The sequence below is a fragment of the Rhinichthys klamathensis genome, unplaced genomic scaffold (assembly GCF_029890125.1).
Source record: "Rhinichthys klamathensis goyatoka isolate OS25496 unplaced genomic scaffold, OSU_Roscu_1.1 h1tg000547l_1, whole genome shotgun sequence".
NCBI classification, from domain to species: domain Eukaryota; kingdom Metazoa; phylum Chordata; class Actinopteri; order Cypriniformes; family Leuciscidae; genus Rhinichthys; species Rhinichthys klamathensis.
The window spans coordinates 154,781-181,704 of NW_026607018.1; the positions used below are offsets into that span (position 1 = coordinate 154,781).

The following is a 26,924-nucleotide window of genomic DNA, read 5'->3' on the forward strand; positions in this document are numbered from 1 at the left end:
CCCAAATTAAGAACTTAACACTTTCAGATGTATTCAGCAGACAGCATGGCCATTATACACTGACTGAAACATCCTCACTGAAATCATTTCTTCACATGGACATTACTACTACTGTAAAGCACAAAGACAACATTTGTAAAATTGCTGTAAAATATTATTTATGACAATAAAATATTTTATATACGTATTTTTGCCCATACTCTCTTTACTTGATTGCTGTCAACTGAAGTATTTCTCTTTCTTTTAGAACATAAAGCTACTTTTGAAAACACATCAACTTTGAAGTCAGCATGAAATCAATGTGAATGTGAATGGTTTACTTATTCAAAGGAAATCAAATTGTCCATAATAACTATTAGAAACAGGTTATGTGATAATGTTCACCAATAGCCAAATAGCTATTTAGCCATTGTTTTAGCGAAACTTCAGGTCTAGCTCCATTATGGTATGTATCGCCCACTTTTCATCATCCAATCCTATTCCCAATGAATAAAATTAAATCCATAATATTTAAAATCTCATTAAATATTGTTTCAATAACCAAAAAAATACCACATTGTGAAAAAATGGCCAATTCATGCTGACTTTAAGCAGAGGGAAATACTGAGTTTTTTAACTGTGCAATTACATATACTCTGATGAGTGTGTCATTTTACATAATTAATCAACATGCATTTACTGTGCTGAAAAGCACACACACATACAGTGCTGGTCAGAACTATTTCCCCCCTTGGTAAATATGATCAAAGATGGCTGTAAAAAATAAATCTGCATTGTTAATACTTTTGATATTTTATTTTAAAAATTTGCAAAAATCTAACCTTTCATTGAAGTAAAAGAATTGAAAGTGGGGCGGAAATCACATTATGAAATAAATGTTTTTCTCCAAAACACGTTGGGAACAATTACGGTATTTGCCCCCTTTTATTAAATATGTTTTGCAACCTCCTTTTTCCAAGATAACAGCTCTGAGTCTTCTCCTATAAGGCCTGATGAGTTTGGAGAACACCTGACAAGAGATCAGAGACCATTGCTCCGTACAGAATCTCTCCAGATCCTTCAGATTCCCAGATCCATGTTGGCACTTCAGTTCAGCCCACTCATTTTCTATTCATGTATCTGAACAAGATGTCCAGGACCTCTGGCAGAAATCCCTGTGCACGAAACCCATCTTAAGTGTGCTGCCAAAAAAGCACTTTTTTTTTGTTTCATCTGACCATAGAACCCGTCCCGTTTGAAGTTCCAGTAGTGTCAGTTACTTTTCAAATGTTCTATGGACAGATGAAAAAAAAAAAAAAAGCTTTTTGGTAGCAAACACTTAATATGGGATTGGTTCATACAGGGATAAAAAAGTACCCCATGTGTGAAATTAAATGCTCTGCTGTATCTTTAATACCGTGGGCCTAATTTTCTACCAGAGTTCCTGGACATCTTGTTCAGATACATGGCATCATGGATTCGATCAAATACCAACAGATAAAAAAAAAAAAAAAACCTGACAACCTCTGCTAGAAATCTTATAATGGGCCATGTTTGGATCTTCCAACAGGACAGTGATCCAAAAACAAACATCAAAATCAAAACAAAAATGGGCCACTGAGCACAAAACCAAGCATCTGCAATGGCCATCCCAGTCCCTGACCTGAACCCTATAGAAAATGAGTGGGCTGAACTGAATTGCCAACATGGATCTGGGAATCTGAAGGATCTGGAGAGATTCTGTACGGAGCAATGGTCTCTGATCTCTTGTCAGGTGTTCTCCAAACTCATCAGGCCTTATAGGAGAAGACTCAGAGCTGTTATCTTGGAAAAAGGAGGTTGCAAAAAATATTTAATAAAAGGGGGCAAATAATTGTTCCCAATGTGTTTTGGAGAAAAACATTTATTTCATAATGTGATTTCCCCCCACTTTCAATTATTTTACTTCAATAAAAGGTTAGATTTTTGCTTTTTTATTTTATTTTATAAAATATCAAAAGGATAAACAATGCAGATTTATTTTTTACAGCCACCTTTGATCATATTTAGGGGGGCAAGTAATTCTGACCAGCACTGTATGCACATTAAGGACCTATGTAATGTGTGGTGTCAGTAAGCAATTTCAGCGTGACTCACAGAAAGGGCAGGTCACACATGACCTCTGCCATACCATCTACTAAAATAACATCATATAACCGAGAAATAGACAGGGATTGCAATCATAGCAAAATCGATTAAAAAAAACTACTGAGTACACCTTTATTTCCTTTTAATAATATATACTATAATAATTATTATTTACATTTATATATTTTTGGTTGTATTTTTTGCTTATTTGTTAACTTGCAGTATTATTTTGTATTGCAAAATTTCTCTTTGCTTTTATGCTGCGGTGGCAATATGGAAATTTTTTAAGCATATGGTAATACATAATGCCAATAAAGCACACTAAAATCTAACTTGAGAGAAAGATTTAGTGAAGAGATTATGAAAGATTAATCTGATGCTGATAAAGGTACACTGCAGAGATAAAGCTCTTTAAAGTGTAATCCCTCCTAACACTGAAACACACACGCACGTCTTACCTCTATCTAATAAAGGAGAAACTCCAGGCTAGTAGATCACTGATCTAATTAACTACACAGAGCAGCTTGAGCTGTTAGTAAGAGGATTGAAGTATAGATACACAAGGAGAAAGAGAGAATGAATGAGACTAGACCGAGAGATCAGGACAAGAAAGATCAGAGGGACAAAATGAACCTGAGGATGGAAACATACACAGATGGACGGACAGGAAGAGAGCGAGAGCAATGGTCAGGCTGTATCCTGGCCGATGATCAGAGACATGTCACCATCAGTGTTCAGACAAACTCATAAATAAACCAGGATTAACCATCAAACACACACCTGGAGCATTCACACCATTTCATTTTCTCTCACACACACACACACACACACACAGTGTTCGAATACAGCATAGCTAAACAACCATATAATATTGGAGGAGTTGAAAAGAATCTTATAGTTGTCCACATTGTGACTGGTCGAAACTATTGTAAAACTTTAAATACCATTGTGTTTTCTGCCTTCCCATGATTCCACCCTGAGCGGTGTTGTCATCTCATGTCCCACTCAATACCAACTTGAGCAAAGCAATAGAGAAAAGCAACCACTGGAACGGCCACAGAACACCAGCCTGTTGAAGAAATAGAGAAGAGAGAGTTTGAATGATACAAAACAAAGGTAAGCAGGAAGAATATTGTGGTTTGAATTTTAAAGCCTACAAACAAGATAATAAGCAGACACCAAACAGGAAGTGAGGCTGTATCTGGATTTGTCAATTCCCTGAGGATACCTGAACAGTTTTGGACAGACACATACAGGGCTCCAGAAAAAACAAAATCAGGAATGAAACATTTAGGACCTCATGTGTTAAACAATATCGAATAATATTTTTATCCCACAAATTAGAAGTGTTTTTTTTTTATTCTAGAATATAATTTTTATAGAACACATTAATTTACTCAAATCTGTGTTGTGAATATGTATCTTTAATTATTACATGTTGTCATACAAGCAACCAGTTAGTAAGTAGACAAATGTAAGTTTCACAAACCTAATCTGTCTACTTACTAACCAGTTCCCTGTTGGATATACCTGAAAAATGACTCATGATTCTTTAAGGGAGTCAGCAAACTCAGTAAGGGATCCGAACGATTCATTTATTGCACGAGTATGATTCCAATGGCTAATTCTCAAGCAAATTATTTGAATTATTCTTTTAATTTGATAAAAAAAAATGGTGCTATATCGAATTCTATGACTTATTGAATTCTGTGCCCGTTCTAGGCACTGTTGTCACGCTATAACACTAACCCCAACTTTATCCTTAAAGGTGCAGTATGTAATATTGACAGCTAGCGGTTGAAATGAGTACTGTAGTACAAATTCAAAATATTAGAGATAGTCGTTTCCCCCATCCCTCCTCCTTGATCCGTTGATTTATCGGTTGTAATATTCTTCTGGTGTTAGAGCTTTTTAGATGGATGACGAAGCTTTTAAGGTCGAGTACATTCTGAATTCTCTGAGCCAGTTTGTTTGCTGGCTTTCATGTCTGCAATACGCTGTGTTTTCTGCCAACTGGCAACCTAGGGTGTCGAAATACTATTGGGAAAATTGGCAGTGGGCGGGATCACGCAGACTAAAACAAAAACAGACATTCTGACCCAGAACGCACATTTCAAAGTAGAATAACTGGCTGTAGCATTGTTTTTCGGAGACACAAGTATGTGACCTTAGCATGTTTCCTAAATCTCTGTAAACATATTATGGTAATTTTATGCTTTAGTACAGTAAAAAAATAAAAAAATACAGCACCTTTAACCCTATCGTCACTACAGCGCCTACTACGGTCACAGAATTTGATAGGTCAAAAAATCCATTGTTACACCTGTTCATAAGAGTTAATGGTTCACGAATCTTGCCTTCGTCTTGCCATCTAAAAAGAAAGATGACATACTGTATGTATGAAGAGCACAAGTACTGCACCTGTGTTCAACTATTTCAAGTACTTAATTTATATTTAAATATAAACATATTTATCAGATTATTTCAGGTCTACACCACCCCTTTCAATTGAAATTTATTTTAAAATGAGCTCAGTTGGATCGAATTAAGTGTTTAAATGAAGGCTTCCCGGTCCGATTGAGCATATGGACGGAAACAAAGCATTAGTGACTGTCTAGATAGTTTTTTTGTCCATATTTGCAATCATTTTAAGTCGCACCTTGGAGCCCTGCAATTTCAAAATTTACACACACATGAAAGTCTGTATAGAATTGCTTATGTAGCAGCATTTACAAGAGGTTACTGCAGTATACAGGGATCATTTCCCCCACACAAACTCTGATTTATAACCTCACACAGATTAACAGGTATACAATATGAAATCTTATTAGACCACAGGGGTGTATTCACTCATCACATTTACATTCGCCCCCTGCAGTCAGTAAATGAACAACCGTCCATATTGGCATGGGTCACTTTCTAAAACCTTTACACTCACTATACCCAGTGGTAAAATAACCTTCCAAACTTCACCTGAACAGCAGAACCCATTATGATCTTCAAAAACGGCTGAAGAAACACCTTTTCCGGAAGCACTTCACTTAATGCACTTATATGTCTGCTCCTCTCTAGTACTTATGGTTATGTGTTATGGTATAGCAGTACTTGTGTTACATTCTCCCTCCCTTGGTTTGCTTGTGTTACTCCCATTTGTCATTTATAAAAGATGTATAAATGTATTGCAAGATGCAAATAAAATGTTAAATAATTTTTAAATTATTATATATTTTCAAATTATCATTGATATATATTTTATCATAGAATTTATTTCCAAATTATTATCAGTGACAGATATAGTGTACAATATATGTTATAGGCTATATATGAGGAGATGCTTATAATCATGGCTCCCCTCAACATGTCCACTAAGAGCTCGAAGCGGTTAAAACACACCAGACAGGAGTGTGTGTGTGTGTGTCTCTGGTGGGTTCATTAAAAGGACTTGCCTTGTCGCATCAGGGACAAGAACAGAAGGATGGAACAAAAAGTAAATAAGAGCAAATGAAAGAAGGGGGTTGTGGATTACATTTGGTTACACCTCATTGTCCTTCAGGTGCTAGAGTCACAGCCTTGGCCACTAAATGCATTTTGTCATGCCAACTACAAACACAAAACACTGCAATGAAGCAGAAAGGCTACAAAAAAGTTGGGATAGAAAATTAAGGAGGTGAGAGGTAGTGTGTGTTATGTCTAATTTTGTCTGTGTAAGAATACTATGGAAGCTCACAATTCTGACTTTTTCTCACATTTGCGAGTTTATGTCTTGCAATTCTGACTTTTTTCTCATAAAAAATCTTTAAGATATAAAGACGCAATTGCGTGTTATAAAGTCACAATTGGAAGTTCATATCTCACAATTCTGAGAAAAGTCGTCAGACTTGCGAATTATAAAATCAGAATAGCAAGATATAAACTTGCAATCACGAGTAAAAAGTCAGAATTGCGTGTTTATATCTTGCAATTTTGACTATTTCTTGCTATTTTGTTTAATAAAAGGGGGCCATTAATTGTGTCCAATGTGTATTAGAGAATTTTTTTATTTCATAATGAAACAAATTACCCCATTTTCAATTGTTTTTCTTCAATAGAAGGTTATATTTTTGTGATTTTCTTGAATAAAAGGTCAAAAGGATTAACAATGCAGATTTATTTTCACAGGCTTCTTTTTTCATATTTATCAAGGGTGCCAAAAATTCTGACACTGAAGGACTGAATTACTTCAAATGGTCAAAAAAGGTGCAAATAAGTTTAATTAATATAACAAATCAAATGTAAAGTAGTAGGATATGATTCTTATAATAAATGGTGAATTGAACTGAACGAAGTAATGAAAAACTTCAGGGTTCTGTGATTGTCTGTGCCCAGCAGGTCTCTCTCTGAGCTTTACTGTACCCCGCAGCTCCTCAAAACCTTTGGGTCAGAGTATGACTGACAGTTGCTGTAGGGGGTGGGTGGGATCAGCACGGCTACCTTTCAGAGATGTCAAGAATGAATGATACCATGGCGGCCGTTCTTAAGGCTCTGTGGGGTTTATGGTGGTGGCAAATAGATAAATAGAAGTTTCTAGAACTTCCAGACAGACATTCACCTGCCTTTAGCTTTCTAATCTTTGCCTCAAAGGCATCTTTACACAGAAAAGGCGGCACAGAAACCAAATCTGAAGCGGCATAAAATCACAAAAACACAGAATGTTTATAGAGACAGAGCGACACACGTTTGGGAAAACAATCCAACCATCTCCATTGACTTTGTATTGCGTGAAGCTGCCTTCTTGTTATTTCTGACTTCTAACAAAAAAACAAAACAAACAAAAAAAAACATCTAAAAGCTGCTTTGTGACAGGGTGTACAGCAAACAAGCTGAAAACCCCAAAACTAAGTTTTTATAAGCTGTCGACCCCCAAAAAACAAGCGTTTAAGGACAAAAAAAAGTGAAAAAGTGGATAAAGGCAATAAGACGTGAAGCATCAGCTGGAAGAATGGGTAAATTGTGGGATCCTGACACTCAGTATATGCACTAAAAGCACACTACGTGTGCAGCAAACATTGTCACTGGTAAGTCAAATATCCAAGTGGCTTTTTATACCTGGCCACTTCATGCGTTTTCTCAGATCGGATAGCTATCTGATTTATCAAAACGATTCCATTTACACGTCACATGGTCACATAAATGTGTTTTCGCAAAACGGATATAAACCCGATCTTAAATTCCCGCACTATATGCAGATTTAAAGGTACAATATGTAGGAATTTTTCGCCACAAGAGGGCGCAGTTACCAACAATAACAAAGGCGAAGCTTAATGACGCTATGAGGGAGAGTTGAACGATGGGAGAAGTCGTTTTCACCATCCAGAGAATTAATGAATCATGATCACGGATGAGGTAATTTATTTGTTTTTGTATTACCTGTACGTCTGATCGCAATAGTTTATGTCACCATAATGAATTAACTGCAAGGAACGCGAAATGTTATGGTATATTATCCTGTTACAGCTATTTGTCAAATGATTTGTTGGGTTAATGCTGTGCAGTTTTACGTGTTTATCGTTAATGCCATGTTGTTTTACGTGTTCAAACCAAAGTAAATTTGAACGAACATTTGCAAGTAATGACTAAAGGTTGTTTAACAACACATATCCGATTGTATTTAATTGCACTGCCACAATCTCGGTCAAAACACAAGTGATAAAAAGCATTACCAAAGTACAAAGAGCAATATAACTGAATTTTCATCAGCATAACGATCACTTGATAGTTTTTGAGGTGAATCAACATATGCATAATGATCTATCTGTCATGTCATATAGGCCTATGTATCTCGCATTGTTTATACGTGATATTATTGACAGTTGCATGTGTTGCAAGGAAACACAGATACAACCTTTTGTTTTATGTACATTTACTCACCTGTCTAATAAAGTACACTCACCTAAAGGATTATTAGGAACACCATACTAATACTGTGTTTGACCCCCTTTCGCCTTCAGAACTGCCTTCATTCTACGTGGCATTGATTCAACAAGGTGCTGAAAGCATTCTTTAAAAATATTGGCCCATATTCATAGGATAGCATCTTGCAGTTGATGGAGATTTGTGGGATGCACATCCAGGGCACGAAGCTCCCGTTCCACCACATCCCAAAGATGCTCTATTGGGTTGAGATCTGGTGACTGTGGGGGCCATTTTAGTACAGTGAACTCATTGTCATGTTCAAGAAACCAATTTGAAATGATTCGAGCTTTGTGACATGGTGCATTATCCTGCTGGAAGTAGCCATCAGAGGATGGGTACATGGTGGCCATAAAGGGATGGACATGGTCAGAATCAATGCTCAGGTAGGCCGTGGCATTTAAACGATGCCCAATTGGCACTAAGGGGCCTAAAGTGTGCCAAGAAAACATCCCCCACACCATTACACCACCACCACCAGCCTGCACAGTGGTAACAAGGCATGATGGATCCATGTTCTCATTCTGTTTACGCCAAATTCTGACTCTACCATCTGAATGTCTCAACAGAAATCGAGACTCATCAGACCAGGCAACATTTTTCCAGTCTTCAACTGTCCAATTTTGGTGAGCTCTTGCAAGTTGTAGCCTCTTTTTCCTATTTGTAGTGGAGATGAGTGGTACCCGGTGGGGTCTTCTGCTATTGTAGCCCATCCGGCTCAAGGTTGTGCGTGTTGTGGCTTCACAAATGCTTTGCTGCATACCTCGGTTGTAACGAGTGGTTATTTCAGTCAAAGTTCCTCTTCTATCAGCTTGAATCAGTCGGCCCAATCTCCTCTGATCTCTAGCATCAAGGCATTTCCGCCCACAGGACTGCCACATACTGGATGTTTTTCCCTTTTCACACCATTCTTTGTAAACCCTAGAAATGGTTGTGCGTGAAAATCCCAGTAACTGAGCAGATTGTGAAATACTCAGACCGGCCCGTCTGGCACCAACAACCATGCCACGCTCAAAATTGCTTAAATCACCTTTCTTTCCCATTCTGACATTCAGTTTGGAGTTCAGGAGATTGTCTTGACCAGGACCACACCCCTAAATGCATTGAAGCAACTGCCATGTGATTGGTTGATTAGATAATTGCATTAATGAGAAATTGAACAGGTGTTCCTAATAATCCTTTAGGTGAGTGTATATGCAAGAGCGGTGTTGCTCCAAGTTAGTCGCGGACGTGGAGCTCTTGGCATCTCGAAAACGCCACGCCGATATTGATCCTTGTTTTAGTTCTCCTTTTTTGTCCCAAAGTCTGCTTGCCATGGTCCATAATGATTGAACGAAACAACAACAGCGTGCAGCTAAACGTTACGCACTACGCAGTTGTCCACATCTGTCGCCATGGTTACGTCATGGCTATGGCAGTACGAGTGGAAACTGAGGAAAGCGCGGATATTGCGTCATTGACAGGCGACATTTTTTTTCCGGGGTGGTCACTTTTTTAAAATTGGAATTTCTCTGAAATAAAAAATCTTTGGAGACTTTTGGGATATTGTAAGTACACAACTGCAGGAAATATATCACACTGTGCAAGTGATTTTTGGATATTTTATTACAAAATTCCTACATATTGTACCTTTAATGGAATTCACGTCACCAAAATCGACAGATATGAGCTGCATTTTTTTAATCATAATTTAAAAATCAAAGACCGTAAGTTTCGTCTGGTATGCGGCCCAGACCACCTCCTGAAGTGGTTTGAGTGATTTAAATCCGTCTCGAATGAGTTTCGGAGGGCATGCCATTTACACCTGGTGTTTTCACGATCAGATATCTATACGATCACAGAATAGGCCTACGCATGAAGTGGGCAGGTGTAAACAGGCCCATATGTCAGTTCTCTTACGAGAGGTTCTCTCGTATTGCGTAAGTAACTTACGCTACGGGTAAAGTTATCTTTTCTCGAGATCTGAAGCCAAAAATTATCCTTAATTTTTCACACCTTGTCAATGCAGTGCAGCAGACCAAAGCAGGCTAAGGGAGCGTGCTTATTGGCTGCCTCGCAGCAACTGCAGCAGCCTATCCATGAGCCTGGCGTGACGTCACGCCCAATGAGGACACTTTGCACACTTCGCGCCTTCCGCACCTCACAGCCCGCCAAAAGGGGTGTGTCTACGTGTATAAAGGGGAGGCTCAGAGGCTGATTCTCTGGTTTTCTTCTCTTCAGCGTGCTCTATGCATCGCTGGATCTTGAGAGCCGCCGCCGTTGGAATCAAGCGACCAGGAAGCGTCTGAGGAAGCCAGCCGTCTTCGCCACCTTCAGCTATCCGTGCCTGCTACGCTATCCGGCGTCGATATCCTTTTTCACTACTGTGTTTTGCTATATTTCTAAAAGAGCCGAGGTGTTTTTGTCAAAATGCCTTGTTTTTCTTGCCGCTCGTGCAAAGCCTCGCTCAGCGCCGGAGACCGCCACCTCATCTGCGCTCTCTGCCTGGGCCGCGAGCACGCAGCCTCCGCGCTCGCCTTGGGCGGCTGCCCCGAGTGCGAAGAGCTCTCAATGTCGACCCTGCGGGCTCGGCTTGAAGCTTTCAACGAGGAAGCTGTCACTCCTTCCGCCTCTGTGGGACTGCGCAGAAAGAAGCGCCGTTCCCAGTGACCACCGGAAACGGACGTTGAGCCCAAAAGCCCGCCGGAACCTCTCCCTCGGGCTTCTCTGTCTCCGTCCCCGCCCCCCCTTCCTGACACATTTACATTTACATTTACATTTATTCATTTAGCAGGCCCTGGGAAGATGTATCCCCTGAGGCGGCTCCCGCCCGCGCCGCCGCCGCCTCAGGGGATGAAGCGGATTCTTTAGTGGGGGACGCCGCTGACAGCTGTTCCATCCTGGCATCCGACTGCGAGGATTGGTCCGGTTCGCACCTCTCTTCCACCCCGTCGATCCAGGAATCCGGCCGGACTCGCGCCGGCGTGGATGCGGAGCTTATGCGCCTCCTCACCAAAGCTGTCGACTAGCTGGGCCTCAAATGGTCGACGCCCAAGGAGCCCGTGCCTAACCGACTCGACGGCTGCTTTCTCTCTCACCGCCGTCAAGCGCCTGCATCCAGGACTGCACCCGTCCTGCCAGAGCTCCACGCGGAACTCTCCAAGTCGTGGAACGCTCCGTTTTCGGCCAGAGTCCACTCTCACATCCCCTCGGCGCTCTCTCAGGTTGATGGCGCCGCCGAGAAGGGATACACCGCTATCCCCCCAGTGGAAGAAGCGGTAGATGCACACCTTTGCCCGCCCGCTGGTTGGCGCTCAAAGGTTGCGCTCCCTTCTAAGGCCTGCAGAACCACTTCAGCCCTCGTCGGCCGCGCTTTCTCCGCCGCCGGACAGGCCACTTCGGTTCTGCATTCGATGGCAGTCCTCCAGATCCTCCAAGCTGATCTCCTCCGTGAACTGGACGAGAGAGGCCCGGATCCGGCTTCCCTCACGGATTCAAGGAGCGCGACGCATCTCTCCCTTCGCGCCACTAAATCCGCTGCTCAGGCCCTGGGAAGATGTATGTCCCCGCCCTAGATCGCGCTCGAACAGCCGCCACGGACCACCTCCCCCGCGGGGACCCCGGCCGAGGATAGCGCTGAAACTCGAGCCCGCAAAGTCCTCCTAGCAAGCCTAGGAAGGAGAAAACGGGCCAGTCCCGCCGCAGCCGGACCGCCGTCAAAGTTTCCCGCCTTGCCAGTCCCCGTTGCCATGGTTACTGCAGGCGAGTATTATGCAGCCAACGAACTGGTAATACAACCCGCTCGCCTGCATCTAAACGCCGTTATCACGGCGACTCAAAATGTGTTTATTGCAGTTAACGAGCCGGCAACTCAGCCCGCTCGCCTGTACACAAACGCCGTTGTCACGGCGACCCAGAGAAATCTCAAAAAGAGCATAAAGCCTGGTTTTACGGCTCACGCCGCATGTGTTTCAAGTGTAGAAAATGTGCCCACATCCCAGTGTTCACCCCTACACACAAGCACTATAAATCCCGTGTCTCTCAGAGAGCCCACACTCATGAAGCTGCAAATGCCGCTCGAGTGTTAGATGTAGATCACGTGCCCATGACTCTGTGTACACGCCTACCCACTGCCCGCTCTGTTTCACGGTCATTTCCCATATACCACACAATATGTTCCCCGTACAAAGCCACCGGGACATCGTGTAAAAAACGGCCAGCCATCGCTGTGTGCGAGCTGCCGTATACAAGCACAGAGAGCGCGCACAGGGAAGTAGCACATCTACTTCGTGCAGAAATAGCGAAACTTCTGTGCAAAGGGGCCATAGAAAGGGTGCACCCTTCTCTGAGCGAGTCGGGCTTTTACAGCCGTTACTTCCTCGTTCCAAAGAAGGACGGAGCCCTCAGACCAATATTGGATCTGAGATATTTGAACAAAGCCCTGATGAGGAGACCGTTCAAAATGCTCACTACCAGGAAAATCCTCGCGCATGTTCGCCCAGGAGACTGGTTTATCACCCTCGATCTGAAAGATGCTTACTTTCAGATTCAAATCATACCCTGTCACAGGCCATTCCTGAGATTCGCCTTCGACGGTCAGGTATACCAGTACACCGTCCTGCCGTTCGCCCTGTCCCTAGCACCCCGTACATTCACGAAGTGCATGGACACGGCGCTCGCCCCCCTGCGGAGTCAGGGAATGCGAATATTGAACTATTTGGACGATTGGTTGATTTTAGCACAATCAGAGAAAGAGCTGATTTCTCACAGGACAGTGCTTCTCAGCCACCTGGAAAGCTTGGGTCTCACGGTCAACTGGACCAAGAGCTCATTACTGCCCAGTCAGTCTACTTCTTTTCTGGGTATAGAACTGGACTCTGTGGCTCTGACGGCGCGGCTGTCAACAGAGCGCGCGCGCCGTATTCAGCGCTTGGTCGTGTCTTTCCAGGAAGGCAGCATCGCACCCCTGAAAAAGTTTCAGAGGATGCTGGGGTTTATGGCATCGGCTGCAGCAGTCCTTCAGCTAGGTCTGCTGCGCATGCGCCCGCTGCAGCGCTGGTTGAACGCTCGTGTGCCTCACCGAGCCTGGACGTCCGGCGGCATACGTATCAGAGTGACTCACAGCAGTGTCTCAGCCCTGAGCCCCTGGTCGGTAGCCGACTGGTACCAGCAGGGTGTGACAGTGGGGTCTGTCTCACACCGAAAAGTCATCTCGACGGACGCCTCCAACCTAGGCTGGGGCGCCGTTCTCGAGGGCAGACCGGTCTTCGGCCTCTAGTCAGACCAGGAGAAATGCCTCCACATAAACTGTTTGGAGATGTTAGCGGTCGAGAACGCGCTGAAGCGCTTCCTCCCGTTCATACAGGACCACCACGTTCCAGTCCGGTCGGACAATACGGCAGTGGTGTCCTACGTGAACCGACAGGGCGGAGTCAGGTCCAGGAAACTCTGCATCCTGACAGAACGCCTTCTGGTGTGGGCCCAGCATTCACTGCAATGTTGGCCCAGACAGACTGTCCAGGGACAACATTCCTCTGAATGTTGTCCAGGGACAACATTCCTCCAGAATGGTCCCTGCACCCCCAGACAGTCCAGCGGCTGTGGGACCTATTCGGCAAAGCGGAAGTAGACCTTTTCGCGTCGAAAGACAATGCGCACTGCCCGAGCTTTTTCTCCAAAAGCGAGGACGCGCTGGCCCAGACCTGGCCCAGCCGCCCGCTGTACGCTTTCCCTCCGATCTCTATGTTACCACAGGTAATCAAGAGGATCAGGGAAGCGCGCCCCTCTGTGCTCCTCATAGCTCCACGATGGGAAAACCAGACCTGGTTCCCAGAGCTGGGAGGTTGTCACATGGAGCCCCATGGCCGATCCCGGTGAGGAGAGATCTCCTCTCTCAGGCGAACGGATCGGTTTGGCACCCCACACCCAGAGCGATGGGCTCTGCATGCGTGGGTGATCAACGATTACTCGTTGCTTTGCCAGAAGGGGTCGTGAACACGATCACCCAGGCTAGAGCGCCCTCCACGAGAAGGCTCTATGCTTCTAAATGGTCAGTGTTCACTCAGTGGTGCTCCACTAAAGGCGCTGACCCACACACATGTGGTGTCGCACGGGTGCTTTCCTTCCTACAAGAGCTACTGGACTGGCAGGTCCCCCTCCACGCTCAAAGTGTACGTTGCGGCCATTGCGGCGTTCGCAGAGTCGACGCGCGGCCGCGCGCTAGGAAAGGATGAGGTCATAATTCGCTTCCTCAGGGGAGCTAGGAGATTGAATCCCCCGCGCCCCCCCTCGGTTCCTATGTGGGATCTCTCTTTGGTCCTAGAGGCCCTGAAAGCTTTCCCCTTTGAACCACTGGGGTCTGTGGACCTAAAATACCTCTCGCTCAAAACCGTTTTTCTGATAGCGCTGTCATCAGTAAAACGTGTAGGGGATCTACACGCGCTGTCTGTCAGCCCTGCGTGTCTCGAGTTCGGACCAAACGACTCGAAAGTCATCCTCAAGCCGAGGCACGGTTATGTCCCCAAGGCAATGGGTACGCCCTTTAGAGCGCAGATCATCTCCCTATCGGCTCTGCCAGCATCCGATAGCGATGACAGTGATAATCTCCTTTGCCCCGTCAGGGCACTGAGATCCTATATCACGCGCTCCGCCGCCTTCAGGCGCTCTGAGCAGCTCTTTGTTTCGTTCGGTGGGCGCACTAAAGGTCTCGCTACCTCGAAACATAGTCTGTCTAGATGGATAGTGGATGCCATTGCCGCAGCATACGCGTCTAAACACCTGCAGTGCCCAGTGGGCATCAGGGCTCACTCCACTAGAGGTATGGCCTCGTCGTGGGCATGGTCCAGTGGGATTTCTATTCACGATATCTCTACGGCGGCAGGCTGGGCCTCCCCCTCCACATTCGTGAGGTTTTATTACCTAGAAGTTCCCGCGTTGCAGGCTAAACTATTATCAGTATAAGTGATGTGTATGATCTGCCCAGTATGCATGCGCAGGCTACCGTCATATGTTTATTAGCTCTCCTAGTTGAGCTGCACTTAAAGGATTGGATGCCTACACATAGACCGTCATTCGCCCTGTGTGTTTTGCCTAATTCTTGTGCTTATGTACTGTGCTGGCCCGCGTTGCTGGCCACCTTGATTACAAACAAATATAGACCGGCAGCGCCGCTCTGTATTCTGTTATATGTTCAAGAGTGATTATTACATGTGTTGGCCCGCGTTGCTGGCCACCTGTTCTCGCTTGTATGCTCCCCGGGCTCCTGGGATGTATGCAGCGTATGCTTGGCGCGCACGGCGTTGACAAAGAGTTCCCGTAGCGTAAGTTACTTACGCAATACGAGAGAACCTCTCGTAAGAGAACTTACTCGGCTACCTAACGTAACCTCTGTTCTCTCTAGATGAGGGAACGAGTATTGCGTAACCTGCCGTGCTCGCGCCACGAGCTCACTCGCTTCATAGAAGAAAACCAGAGAATCAGCCTCTGAGCCTCCCCTTTATACACGTAGACACACCCCTTTTGGCGGGCTGTGACGCGCGGAGGGCGCGAAGTGTCCTCATTGGGCGTGACGTCACGCCAGGCTCATGGATAGGCTGCTGCAGTTGCTGCGAGGCAGCTAATAAGCACGCTCCCTTAGCCTGCTTTGGTCTGCTGCACTGCGTTGACAAAGTGTGAAAAATTAAGGATAATTTTTGGCTTCAGATCTCGAGAAAAGATAACTTTACCCGTACCATAAGTTACTTACGCAATACTCGTTCCCTCATCTAGAGAGAACAGAGGTTACGTTAGGTAACCGAGTAAGTTTTCTATATTATATTTCTGTAAGATAAGCTATCCCTGTCGCCGTTTACATTCCCCTCCAGTGGGCGTAGTTCTCAGAGTAATATGACACTTTGCGCTCTGTCTCAATTTGCCTGTATCCACTTTTATGTCTTCAAACTGTTTTTTGGGGGGTCAACAACAGCTTATAAAAACTTAGTTCTGTTTTTTAGCTTGTTTGGTGTACACTCTGCCACAAAGCAACTTTTAGACATTGTTTTGTTTTTTTGTAAGTCAAATGAAAAGAGGCAGCTTCACGCAATACAAAGTCAATGGAGACGGTTGGAACTCGAAATAAAAATACGCAATTTTAAATTTAGTTAACAAATAGTTTTTTTTCCTATTTCTTAATAAAATTGTTCCAGCTGGGACATTTGCTACAAATAATTCTAAATTATTGCACCGGGTAGATAACCGCGGGATTAAAATAGTTTTTTCTTCAAAGAGCAGTCCCTTTTGAGTTTGGAGAACTTGGCACAACAATGATGCTAGCGTTAGCGTTTCTGGCAGGACAGCAGATGTCACCAGACCGTGAAATATCGTCCTCAAGGAGATGATTTTTGGAATAAAATATAACAATGCACAATCACACTGACGCCGCCGATTGGGTTAAGCATTTACCGTATCTGAGAGAAATGTAGCAGATCGTTGATGTCTATTCAAAGGAAGATTACAAACGCCGAGTCGGCAACTCTCTGCTGTTATTTTGATGGTTTGCTTTGCGATGTGAGTACAGAACTCTTTAACTTCAATGTACATTGCTGGTAGACATTTTTTTAATTTTGCTAAAACAATAAGGAGCTAGGCCTGTTTTGTCTCCCGCTTCTTGGTTCTCGCGCCGCTTGAGCTGTCAGGCGTGCTTTTGGTAATGACAATGACGTAGGGCGGTTCATTTACACTGAACCAAAACAGTATCCGAGTCGCCTTTGATACTAGGGGCTGAGGTGGGTCAGACCCATCATATTTTAAGTCTGCTTTTAATACGGCATTGAGTGTTTACACAGAATTTTGAGCCGCTTTAGAGTAACCTTAACTCGGCTGTGTAAAGATGAAAAATACCTTAATTCCTCTCTCTTTCTATAGCCTAACTCTTTAAAGATAAATGTCCAGATGCCCACTGGTGCTTCAACTGCCAATAAATGCTCCCAAGTATACTACCAAGATCCCGAAGCAGTAGGCAAAGATCTTTTCAAATGAATTTACATAGGGATTCAAAAGTTTGAAACCATATTTTACAAATTATTATCAACGGCTGCAGCATTGTAGCTGCATAAACTCCACAGGTTCAAATCTGATGAACATGCTCGCCAGCATGATATGAGAGCCACTTGCCTAAATGGAAGCAAGAACATCTGATAATCTATACAGAGAGTGACACGATCAAGGTCACAAATTTACTTATTTGAATAGTGCAGAATCCTAAATTCATATTTTGTGTCATTTTATGTCATAACATTTCTTGATTTCAATTTCTTCAAAATCCTAAAACTGTTTCTCAACTCTGGCCCTCATGGTCCACTTTTCTGAAGAGTTTAAATCAAAATTACTTGCCTGTATTACTTTTTAGTATTGGTGAAGAGCTGATTAGCTTGTTCATGTGCTTGATTATGGTAGGAGCAAAACTCTGCTGGAAAATGGACTTCGAGGGGGCAGAGTTGAGAACCCCTAGTTTAGAGGATTAAATGTGATTTTGAATCACAGATTTTTCAATGTGACCATACTTTAAAAACCCTACTGTATATTAAAAGCATAATAATTCATAAACCAATCCAATCCTAAAAACAATCTTATGAAATAATTTGAAACATCTCATATGCACCACAAAACAGTGACACAGCTCTTCTCCAAGACAAAATGTGTTCGGAGCACTTCAAAATCAGCTAATTTTATCTCATTTGTGTCTGATTTTGAATGAAATGACAGGCAGTACCACATCATTACATTACAGTTTTCCTTCTGAATTACTGCCTTAACGTGACCCACAAAATGTTAAAAGGTTAAAAACGTTCAAATTCCCAGAGTTTAAAAATACTTTGTCATCAGTGGTTACAAATATCTAACAGATGATGTGTGTGAATGTCTTTCTAAAAGAATTGTTCTGAATTGTATTACATGTGCACTTGTAAATCTTGAAAGTATATTTCTAAAAACTTTACTTGCAGATAATATGAATGTAGATGAGTGATCAGTGATGTATGTTGATGACTGACTGCTGCGCTTGTTTAACTAAGAGAACGAGCAGAGAGAGTGAAAGCCCCGGTCGCGCGCGCGCGCACTCTCACCGTCTTCAAAACTGTCTTGCTCTCTCTCCCTCCCTCGCTCATATAAATGAATTGAGTTGACTGAATATCTTTGAGAATACATGATGGTAAAAGGTCGGAAGCCCGAAGTTTTTTTTTCTGAACTACCGCTGGTTGTGAATTGTGCTAAAAATAACGTTGCCTTATCTCTTGAAAGCGTTCCACACATTCAGATGACATAAACCACTTTCAATAAACAAAACAAAAAACCTATCCAGTGATGAAATGTTTTCTGTGATGAAATCTTGTGCGATGTCCTAACTGCCGTGATAATCACACAACGTGTGCCGTGGTCCGTTAATGACACGTCCGATTCGCGAACTAATGACTCATTTGAACCGATTCACTTTAATGAATGGTTAAAACAACTGATCTGTCCAACACTGAACTCAAGAGACATAACAATGTAATTTTTTAACCAATATCGTGCAGCCCTACCTTGAATGTCATTGCTCTACTTTATTTTTTATATTTTGACATTTCATATTTTGTTCAAATGTTTAAAGGAGCTGTATGTAAGAAATGTATTTCAATTAATCATAAAATGGCCCTGATGTGTCTCTAGACATTAAGAAATCATGTTCATTTCAAATACTTATATTACTGACAACAGTAGTACGGCCACGATATTGTCATTTAAAAAGTGAAGTTGCAGCCCTCAACTGATGTTGATGTTGTCATCTTGTGTTTTGGCCTGAAGCCCCACCCTCCACCTATCTACCAATCACGAAGTCAGTAGTGTTTCGGCATCCGGGTTGCCAGCTCTGCTCTAGTTGAAAGCTCCTTGTAGCAGATATGTTCCTGCTGGATCCTGCAGCCTATCTGGCAACCTCGAGTCAGGGGGGAGGGGGAGGGGATACACAGCTCTACAGTAATTTGAAAGTGATTGCAGTACCAATTTTGGCCACAATCTTACATACAGCTCCTTTAATATATCTGCTGTTCATATGTTCATTTATTAGTGTGTTATATGATTAGAATGTTGTCCCGGTTTTAAAATAAAGCACAGCAATGATATTTGAGAGTGTTTCTCCCTTTTCAAGAAAAGTATCGAAAAAGTATCGAAATCACAATTCTTGACTTGGTATCGGTAGCGAAACAATAATTTTGGTATCGTGACAACACTAATTGTAATACAATACAATACCCTTACAAAAACTGCTTATAACCCTCTGTCAATCTGACTGTCGGTAGGTGGGGATACAAAAACGCAAAAGTATAATCTGTCAAAAAAATCTGCCTGATGATGCAAAAAGCTGACTTTTTCCTGACAAATAAACATACATTTCTCTGTCCAGGTATGGTGGACGAGTAAACATCGTTCATTTACATATACTGCCGACAGCGTAACAATACAAAGCGGGTTGGAAAATCAATGGATACACTTTGATATATATTTAAACTAATACATTTGCATTTGATTGTAAATAACATGTAATTAAGTGTCCAAAAACATTACATTCTGTTCACACTTAAGTACATTTATTGAAAAGTACATTATCTCTGTGGTAATCTTATCAAAAGTATGCTAAAGTGTACTTCTTTTTCTAAATGATAATCTGTAAGAGAGTGCATACATTTAAATGACCCACCTTGGACAAACACCCTCTTCCAGAAGATTCTACCCACATGGATCCCGCCCAGAAATAACAGATTGGACAGAATCAGAAGAGCCGTGGAGAGGGCGGAGATTAGAGCTAGGCCACGCCTCTGCATCCGAGGTGACAGACAGCACACCTAAGACCAGACCAAAAGTGCTTGTTATTATTTATGCTGTGCTATGTGGCATTTATTGAGTGATCTTATAACTGAACTTTATCTAAAGCCGATACTTAACAAGAGAGGTTTTGTGTGAACTCACAATAGTGTGATGAAGAGGACGAGAGGAGAAGAGGAGTGCGAGAACATTCTCCACCAAGACCCCGATCCAGTTCAGGAGGGCCCAGTACTGCAGGTAGTCATGGCAACCATGCCAGAAACACACAAACCCGAACGCCAGCGCAGTGGAGACAATCTTCCGGAACACACCATGACGTGAGCCTCCCAACGGCACATATATGTACCTTAAAGCACATACAAAAACACATGAACGACTAAAAAATAGTTTTCTTTTAAGCCCACTTTGACAATTAACAATCAAGTCGTTTTAATATTGAGTTAATGATGTTTTCTGTCCTTTAAACCCTTAATCCTTCAAAAAGCCTTTTTGCATCAAGACATTATTTAATGTGTTTATTGAGGGGGCATTCTCTCTGTGTTAATGTGTGAAAAAAAAGATTATATACTGTCTGTAAAACTGCTACCGTTCCCCTAATAATAATGACAGCAGGAGAGAGAGAGAGAGAGAGAGAATTCTGAACTAAACCTGATCTTTCTCTACAGCAGTATAGTAGAGTTTCCATTTCAGGGCTGAGAGAGCACCAATCTGTTCTAATGAGGCTGTTGGGATAGTGGAGGACTTGACTCATCTGTGTGTGTCTGTGAGAGAGAGAGATAGTGAAGAGGATAAGATTAGCTCTTGACCACGGCTCCAGCTGACAGCGTATGTATAGAGATCAAGAAAAAAAAGATCAACTGTGCTTTATTTTATCTCACTTAAAAAAAAATCTCTGCACTATTTTTATTCTTCAACATTCATGTGTCTGTCTCTCCTCTATTGGACCCCTAATAGGATAGATGGGTTTTTGTGGATTCACTGATACGTTAACTGGACTTAATGAAAAGGCTTGTTGCCAGTTTCATCTAATACAATAAGAGAGAAGCAATATTATGCTCTGAATAAGTCTGGTTTTCCAGCAAAATTATCTAAATATTCTTAAAACAAAACTTGGCGTACTTGAAGAAAAATTGTGTCGTCAGAGAACTTCTTTTATTTTTATTTTGCTTTTGGCAAAGGGTTTTTTTAAGCATATGCACTATCGTTCCAAAAATATTTTTTGGACAAAAAGAATACATTTATTCAGGAAAGATGCATTAAATTGTATATAATGTGTATCATTTACATTATACAAAAGATTTCTATTTCAATTAAATGCTGTTCTGTCATGACAACTCTCAGGAGATTGGTATGATAGAGATGGCAATTAATGTATTTGGTATTGGCGGAATAGATCTGCTACGCTGCTGTTGCAGAGCAAGTACAGAGACTTGCTACTGCCAATACATTGATATTCTGCTGCTGCACATGTAACATACATGACTAAACCCCCATAGCAGATCTATACAGGTGGAGCTGGGGAAAGGGGAGGGTTTCTGAAAGCACGCTGCATACTGCTACCAGCAACACCCCAATATTTGTTTGAATATTGAGCCGCAACTCATTGGACGCTGATGCAACAGCAACCAATTAGCTGTGTTATGTAGATAATGATGTGATCGCTAACAAATCAGAGTCAGAGACTTAGCCTGCACCATCTAGAGTTTCATGCCGGAACTAGGTACTTCTTCTTGAGCTTTATATTTATCAAAGAAACCTGAGAAAATGTAAAATTTCCACAAAAATATTAAGCAGCACAACTGTTTTCAACATTGATAATAATTAAGAAATGTTTCTAGAGCAGCAAATCAGCATATTAGAATGATTTCTGAGAGATCATGTGACACTGAAGACTGGAGTAATGATGCTGAAAATTCAGCTTCGTCATCACAGGAAAAAATTACATTTTAAAATACAAAATACATTAAAGGGGACCTATAGCTTGTTTGCACATGACGTCACTGCTGTGGCGCGAAATGCAGATGGAGGGCAGGGAGCGAATTTCTACAAATGAAGCACTATCACATATTCAAAATGCCTATGTTTTGCGTCTTTTATGGTTGCTCAAATCCATCAAACCGAGAAACCACAAGGAGCTTTCATCGTTTACGTAACTTTAAACGTTTTGTTTTACTTTAAAAGTTGTCAGCTTTAATGGTGTTTTCTGTCTGTCTGAAATTAATATGGATACCTGCTTATACCTTTTGTTTTGTTTTTGACTTAGTCAAATATTCACATTCTTCATGGTATCGTTTGCAGGGAAGAGAAGCTATTTTATCCCATTGCATGATCATTTGGTGTTTTACTTAAGTTGTGTAGAATTCCGTTCACAATGTTGATCTGGTTATCGTGAAAACAGTCACGCGTTGCTGCTTCAGCCATCATTTGGTAGAAAATGTCTAAATAAAAAACAAAATGAAAGAAGTCCATCCATTTCTTTGTTGGAAAGGTGTAAAGTAACTAAAGTTTTATTGTTGTCTTTGTAAATATTCACTTTCCCATATGACCACGGAGGAGAATCGGAGAGTCAAATTCAGTGGACAAACAACGAGACACTGTATATTTTTCAAATGACAGCCAAAGTCAAACCATAGAAGCTTGTGAACAGTTTAGAAGGGGCTGCGTGCAAGTTATGCTAGTTCACAAGCCGAGTGAGAGTCATACTCGCAAATGTAATGTTAATTATTAAACCAAACAAATATAAAACGTTCAAAAACGTAAAAATGACTACATTGAACAAAGCTTTTCCTCTATGAACAGCAAAAAACTGTGAAACTCTCTGAGAACCATTTCTAACATGGATTCTAAAAAACAACATCTCGTTACTACTGACGATTTTAAGAAAGCAAATGAGTTCAATGACTTTTTTAAACGGTTTGATAATGATCCTGTTAAAGAATGTGAAAAGATTTTTCCAACTGTTTAATGTGTAACGGACGCTAGATTACTTGTTAACTCAAGAGGTTACTTCACTTTTTCGTAAGATTTCCACTAATAAATCGACTGGGCCAGATGGTATTTCGGCTTATCTTTTGCAGGAGTGTGCAGTAGAGTTAACTCCAGCAAGGTGTCCAATTTTCCAACAATCGCTAGACAATCAAGGACCCCTTGTTATGGAAAAAGACTATTATTACACCTGATCCTAAAAAATCTGGTGTTGTTGACAACAATGACTTTAGACCAATTGCTATAACATCTATAATTATTAAATGCCTGGAGAAGTGTGTGGTGTCCAGATTGAAATGTAATGTAAATCCGATCCATTTCAGTTGCATGCTTTTAAGGAGGGCAGGGGGGAATGTTGATGCTTTTAACACTGTTCAACATTTAGAAACCTCCAATGCTTATGCACGACTACTTTTTGTAGATTTTGCTCAGCTTTTAATATGCTTCAGCCACAGTTACTCCTGGGTAAGCTTGTAAAGATTAATGTTAACCCTTCTATCATTAACTGGCTATTTTCTTTCTTAACCAATCGTACTCAATATGTTAAAGCAAACAATACACTTTCTGATGTCAAATCTATTAGTATTGGTGCCCCTTAAGGTTGTGTATGTTCTCCCATTCATTCTGTTCACTCCATATACAAATTATGGCTCTCTAGTAGAAATAAGAATATATTATCAAATACTCTGATGACACTGTAATATAAGTCTGTTAGGAAAAAGACCGAGATATATTAGAGTATCAGTCCGAAATTGATAATTTTGTGCGGTGGTGTAATGTAAATCATCTTAATGTAAATGCTGTAAAAAATAAGGAAATGATAGTGGACCCAAAACGATTAGGAGATTACAGTTTTAGATTTCAAGCAGAGGTGTAAAGTCCAGGTTCAGAAAGTAAAAGTCCTCCTCAGTATTTTGTTTCAATCAGCACAGTTTTTCAGCCAGGAGATAGAACTAGTGAAATCAGTTGGCTGAGTTCATGGGTGGTAGGGCTGTCAACTTTAGTCGTTTAGTCGACTAATCGGTCGATGCCATCTTGGTCGACTGACATTCTTATTGGTCGACCAGTTGTATTTTTTTTTTTTTTTTTTTTTTTACCAATAGAAAGATATTTGATATTTATTCCTTTATAAGCAGTTATATATTACTGTATTCTAAATATAATTAGCCTATGGTTTATCCCCAACTTTAAATGCTTTAATTTAGGCTATTTTGTAACAGCGCCACAGTTTAGCGCACACACATAGAACACTCGGTTCCCCCCTGTGGCTGGCTGCGCTGCTGCTTCGTGCTCAGTAAGGAATATAGGTAGTTTAGCTGTATTCATTCAGTTATAATGCTACTTGTTTCGGTTTTTATGTTTTTATACACTATATGTTTTTATCTCGATGCGGCGTGGACGCACTTGGAAAAAAAAGAGCGCGTTGCTTCCATCATGAGCGCGCACACCGCGCGCCTACATTTGAAATCGAACTTGAGCGCGCAAAAGACGTGAGCAGTCCCTTTAACGGCTTTATCATGCTGACTCAATAGATTGTGTTTTCTTGATATGTTTTTGTTTTTATTTGTACACTTGATGCATTTGAAAATAGCCTAAATAATGTAACAAAACGAAAATAAACCTATATGCGGTCCTACAATACAGCCTATTATTATTATAATAGGATTGTTTTTTAGGCTCTTTGGGTTTTTTTGTCTGTTTGTTTTAAAACTCCTAGATCGGCTGGACAAAAGTTAACCCATAGCTTTGAAAGACAAGTAAAGAAGAATATAGGCTACAGCCTGTAAACGAGAGCTTTTGTTAGGATTTTTCATTGTGGCAGATAGCAGTTATATTTTGTGTAGCGTGTGGTGTGGTCAGGTGCGCGATTGTGACTGTTAGCCTACTATAGACCTAGGACAGAGCTTCTAACTTTGCAGTTAAAAAAAAATCACTTAATTTTAAAAGAATTGTATTATTATTATAGTTTTATGTATTTTTGATGTTTTTTCGTTGTTGTTTTATAAATGCTATGACAATTGTTCAAAAATGTTCAATCAAAACATCGTGTCTTTTTTTTTTTTTTTTTTTTTAGTCGACTAATCGTTGCGCAGGACAGGACTTTGGTCGACTAAGGATTTCTTTGGTTGACTACAGCCCTAATGGGTGGAACAAACATATGGCAGGACTTTTACTTTTGACCCCTGGACTTTTAACCTCCAACTCAGTTAAAAAATGTTGTCAGTTATCAGATTTCGTTCCCCCTCTGACATACAGTAGGAAGGGGATCTTATTATAATAGTTTCCACCCACGGCGCCGCCATTTGGTTTGCACAGGCGACAACATTGTAACCAGGTCTGCTCGAGGCTCGAGCAACGCATGACAACGTTTCTGTCGTTGGCTGCACAGACGAGCACAGAAAAATATTTGACCAAAAAATGTCACAGCTGTCTTATGAAGACCTCAGGGAACTGTACGTGTCAACTTGTGTAAAAGTTAAACATGTCTATGAGATGAATCAATGTAACTCCACAACAACTAAATAAATGTATCCACTAACCATTCAGAAACGTCCAGGTGCAGTCTAAAACAGTCTCTCTGTAAGGCTGCACTCAGCTACTGTTTATTTCTGAGATTTTAGCTAAGTGAAATTATTCGCGTGTTTTGTTATTGTATCCGAACTAAGTTCTCGTGTTAAGGATCGGCCGTCTTCCGAACGGGAACAGTGAGCAGCAGCTCATTTGCATTTAAAGGGACAGACACAAAAAACGGCCGTTTTTGCTCACACCCGAAATTTCACAGACACATTTTGGGGACACCATATATTTATATTACATCTTGTGAAAAGGGGCATAATATGTCACCTTTAAATATGCACAGAAAATAGTGAGTGATTCAAGCCATGTTTTATTTCTAATGTATATCAACTTCTGCCATCAGTGAAGCATTGCAAGTGCCCCAATTTGTAAGAGCAACTTACAAAAAATAATTTATACCTGTATCTAGTAATATTTTATATGGTAAGTTGTCACAATTTAGTCATTGTTATGAAATCTTTTAAATGTTTTAATTATTATCATTTCTTCCCCTTTAACGTTGTTGTCGCATGTTGTATTTGTGTATGTTGTGTACTACTGCAGCTTTGAGTCCAAGAGAAATTTCCTGAAAAAGGACAATAAAGTATACTCTATACTCTCTTTCATTTTTCATTTACCAACTTCGTGAAGTAACTGCATTGTGGTAGTCAATGAGATGCAACCACCCAGCTTCATTTTCAACTTCTGTTCATCTGACTGTGAAATTCCCACAATTCCACTAATCTTATGCTCTCAGAGCAGGATTACACAGTGAAAACATCACTCGCTTTATCTAAAAGCTCAAAAACTGTCTGTTTTTCAAATAACAATAATATAATATTCTAAAGAAAGTTTTGACATCATGACAACTGATTAGACTGGTCAGTAGGGTTGGATTGATACCAAAAATTTGGCTTTGGTACGATACCAGCTTCTTCTGGTCCTCGGTCTCTTGTCTAAATAGATACCTTGGACAACACCTAAACAGCCTCGAGTGACTGATGAAACTTGGGAAAATATATACATACTATATAATATATACCGTTTATAGATATTCTGTGTTACCGATTGCATCAATACACACTGGAAATTCAAACACTGGACAATAATAATAAATAATATAACTTTTCTTATACACAACATACATGCTTTGCAATTGTTGTCTGATAGGCTTCCCATTATTATTTCTACATCATGCTTTGCAATTGTCGTCTGATAGGCTTCCCATTAATATTTCTACATGAATATGAGATTTTATACTTAGAGAGCTTTGGTGATAATTATGTTCTGCCACAAAAAAAGTGTAATTTAATCTTTCTTTTGTTAAACATCCCATTTGAACTTGATTTACAAATAAATTACTAAATGAAATAGTTATGTTAAATTCAGCAAAATGCACTTAATTAATCATATTACCTTCATATCACACTTCCTGAACTGAATACATTATTGTCCAAGGTAATGAAATCTGCATAATGATGGTATAGTAACATGGTACATTTTTGGTACCAAGG

At 41.3% G+C, this 26,924-nt stretch overlaps 1 protein-coding gene across 2 annotated transcripts in view; it reads right to left on the reverse strand.

Annotated features, from left to right (window-relative positions):
* hhat (hedgehog acyltransferase) overlaps positions 1–26,924 on the reverse strand; it is a 67,319-nt gene that overhangs the window by 2,905 nt on the left and 37,490 nt on the right. Inside the window, exons 10-12 of one of the 2 annotated variants that reach the window (XR_008804359.1) lie at positions 20,014–20,215; positions 19,745–19,889; positions 3,042–3,175 (exon numbers count right to left, since the gene is read on the reverse strand). Coding sequence is in view for 1 of the 2 variants with exons in the window: in XM_056238900.1 (XP_056094875.1) it covers positions 3,096–3,175; positions 19,745–19,889; positions 20,014–20,215 (427 nt within the window). In the remaining variant the exon portion in view is untranslated. The remainder of the gene's footprint in view (positions 1–3,041; positions 3,176–19,744; positions 19,890–20,013; positions 20,216–26,924) is intronic. The other variant, XM_056238900.1, reaches the window with a different exon arrangement.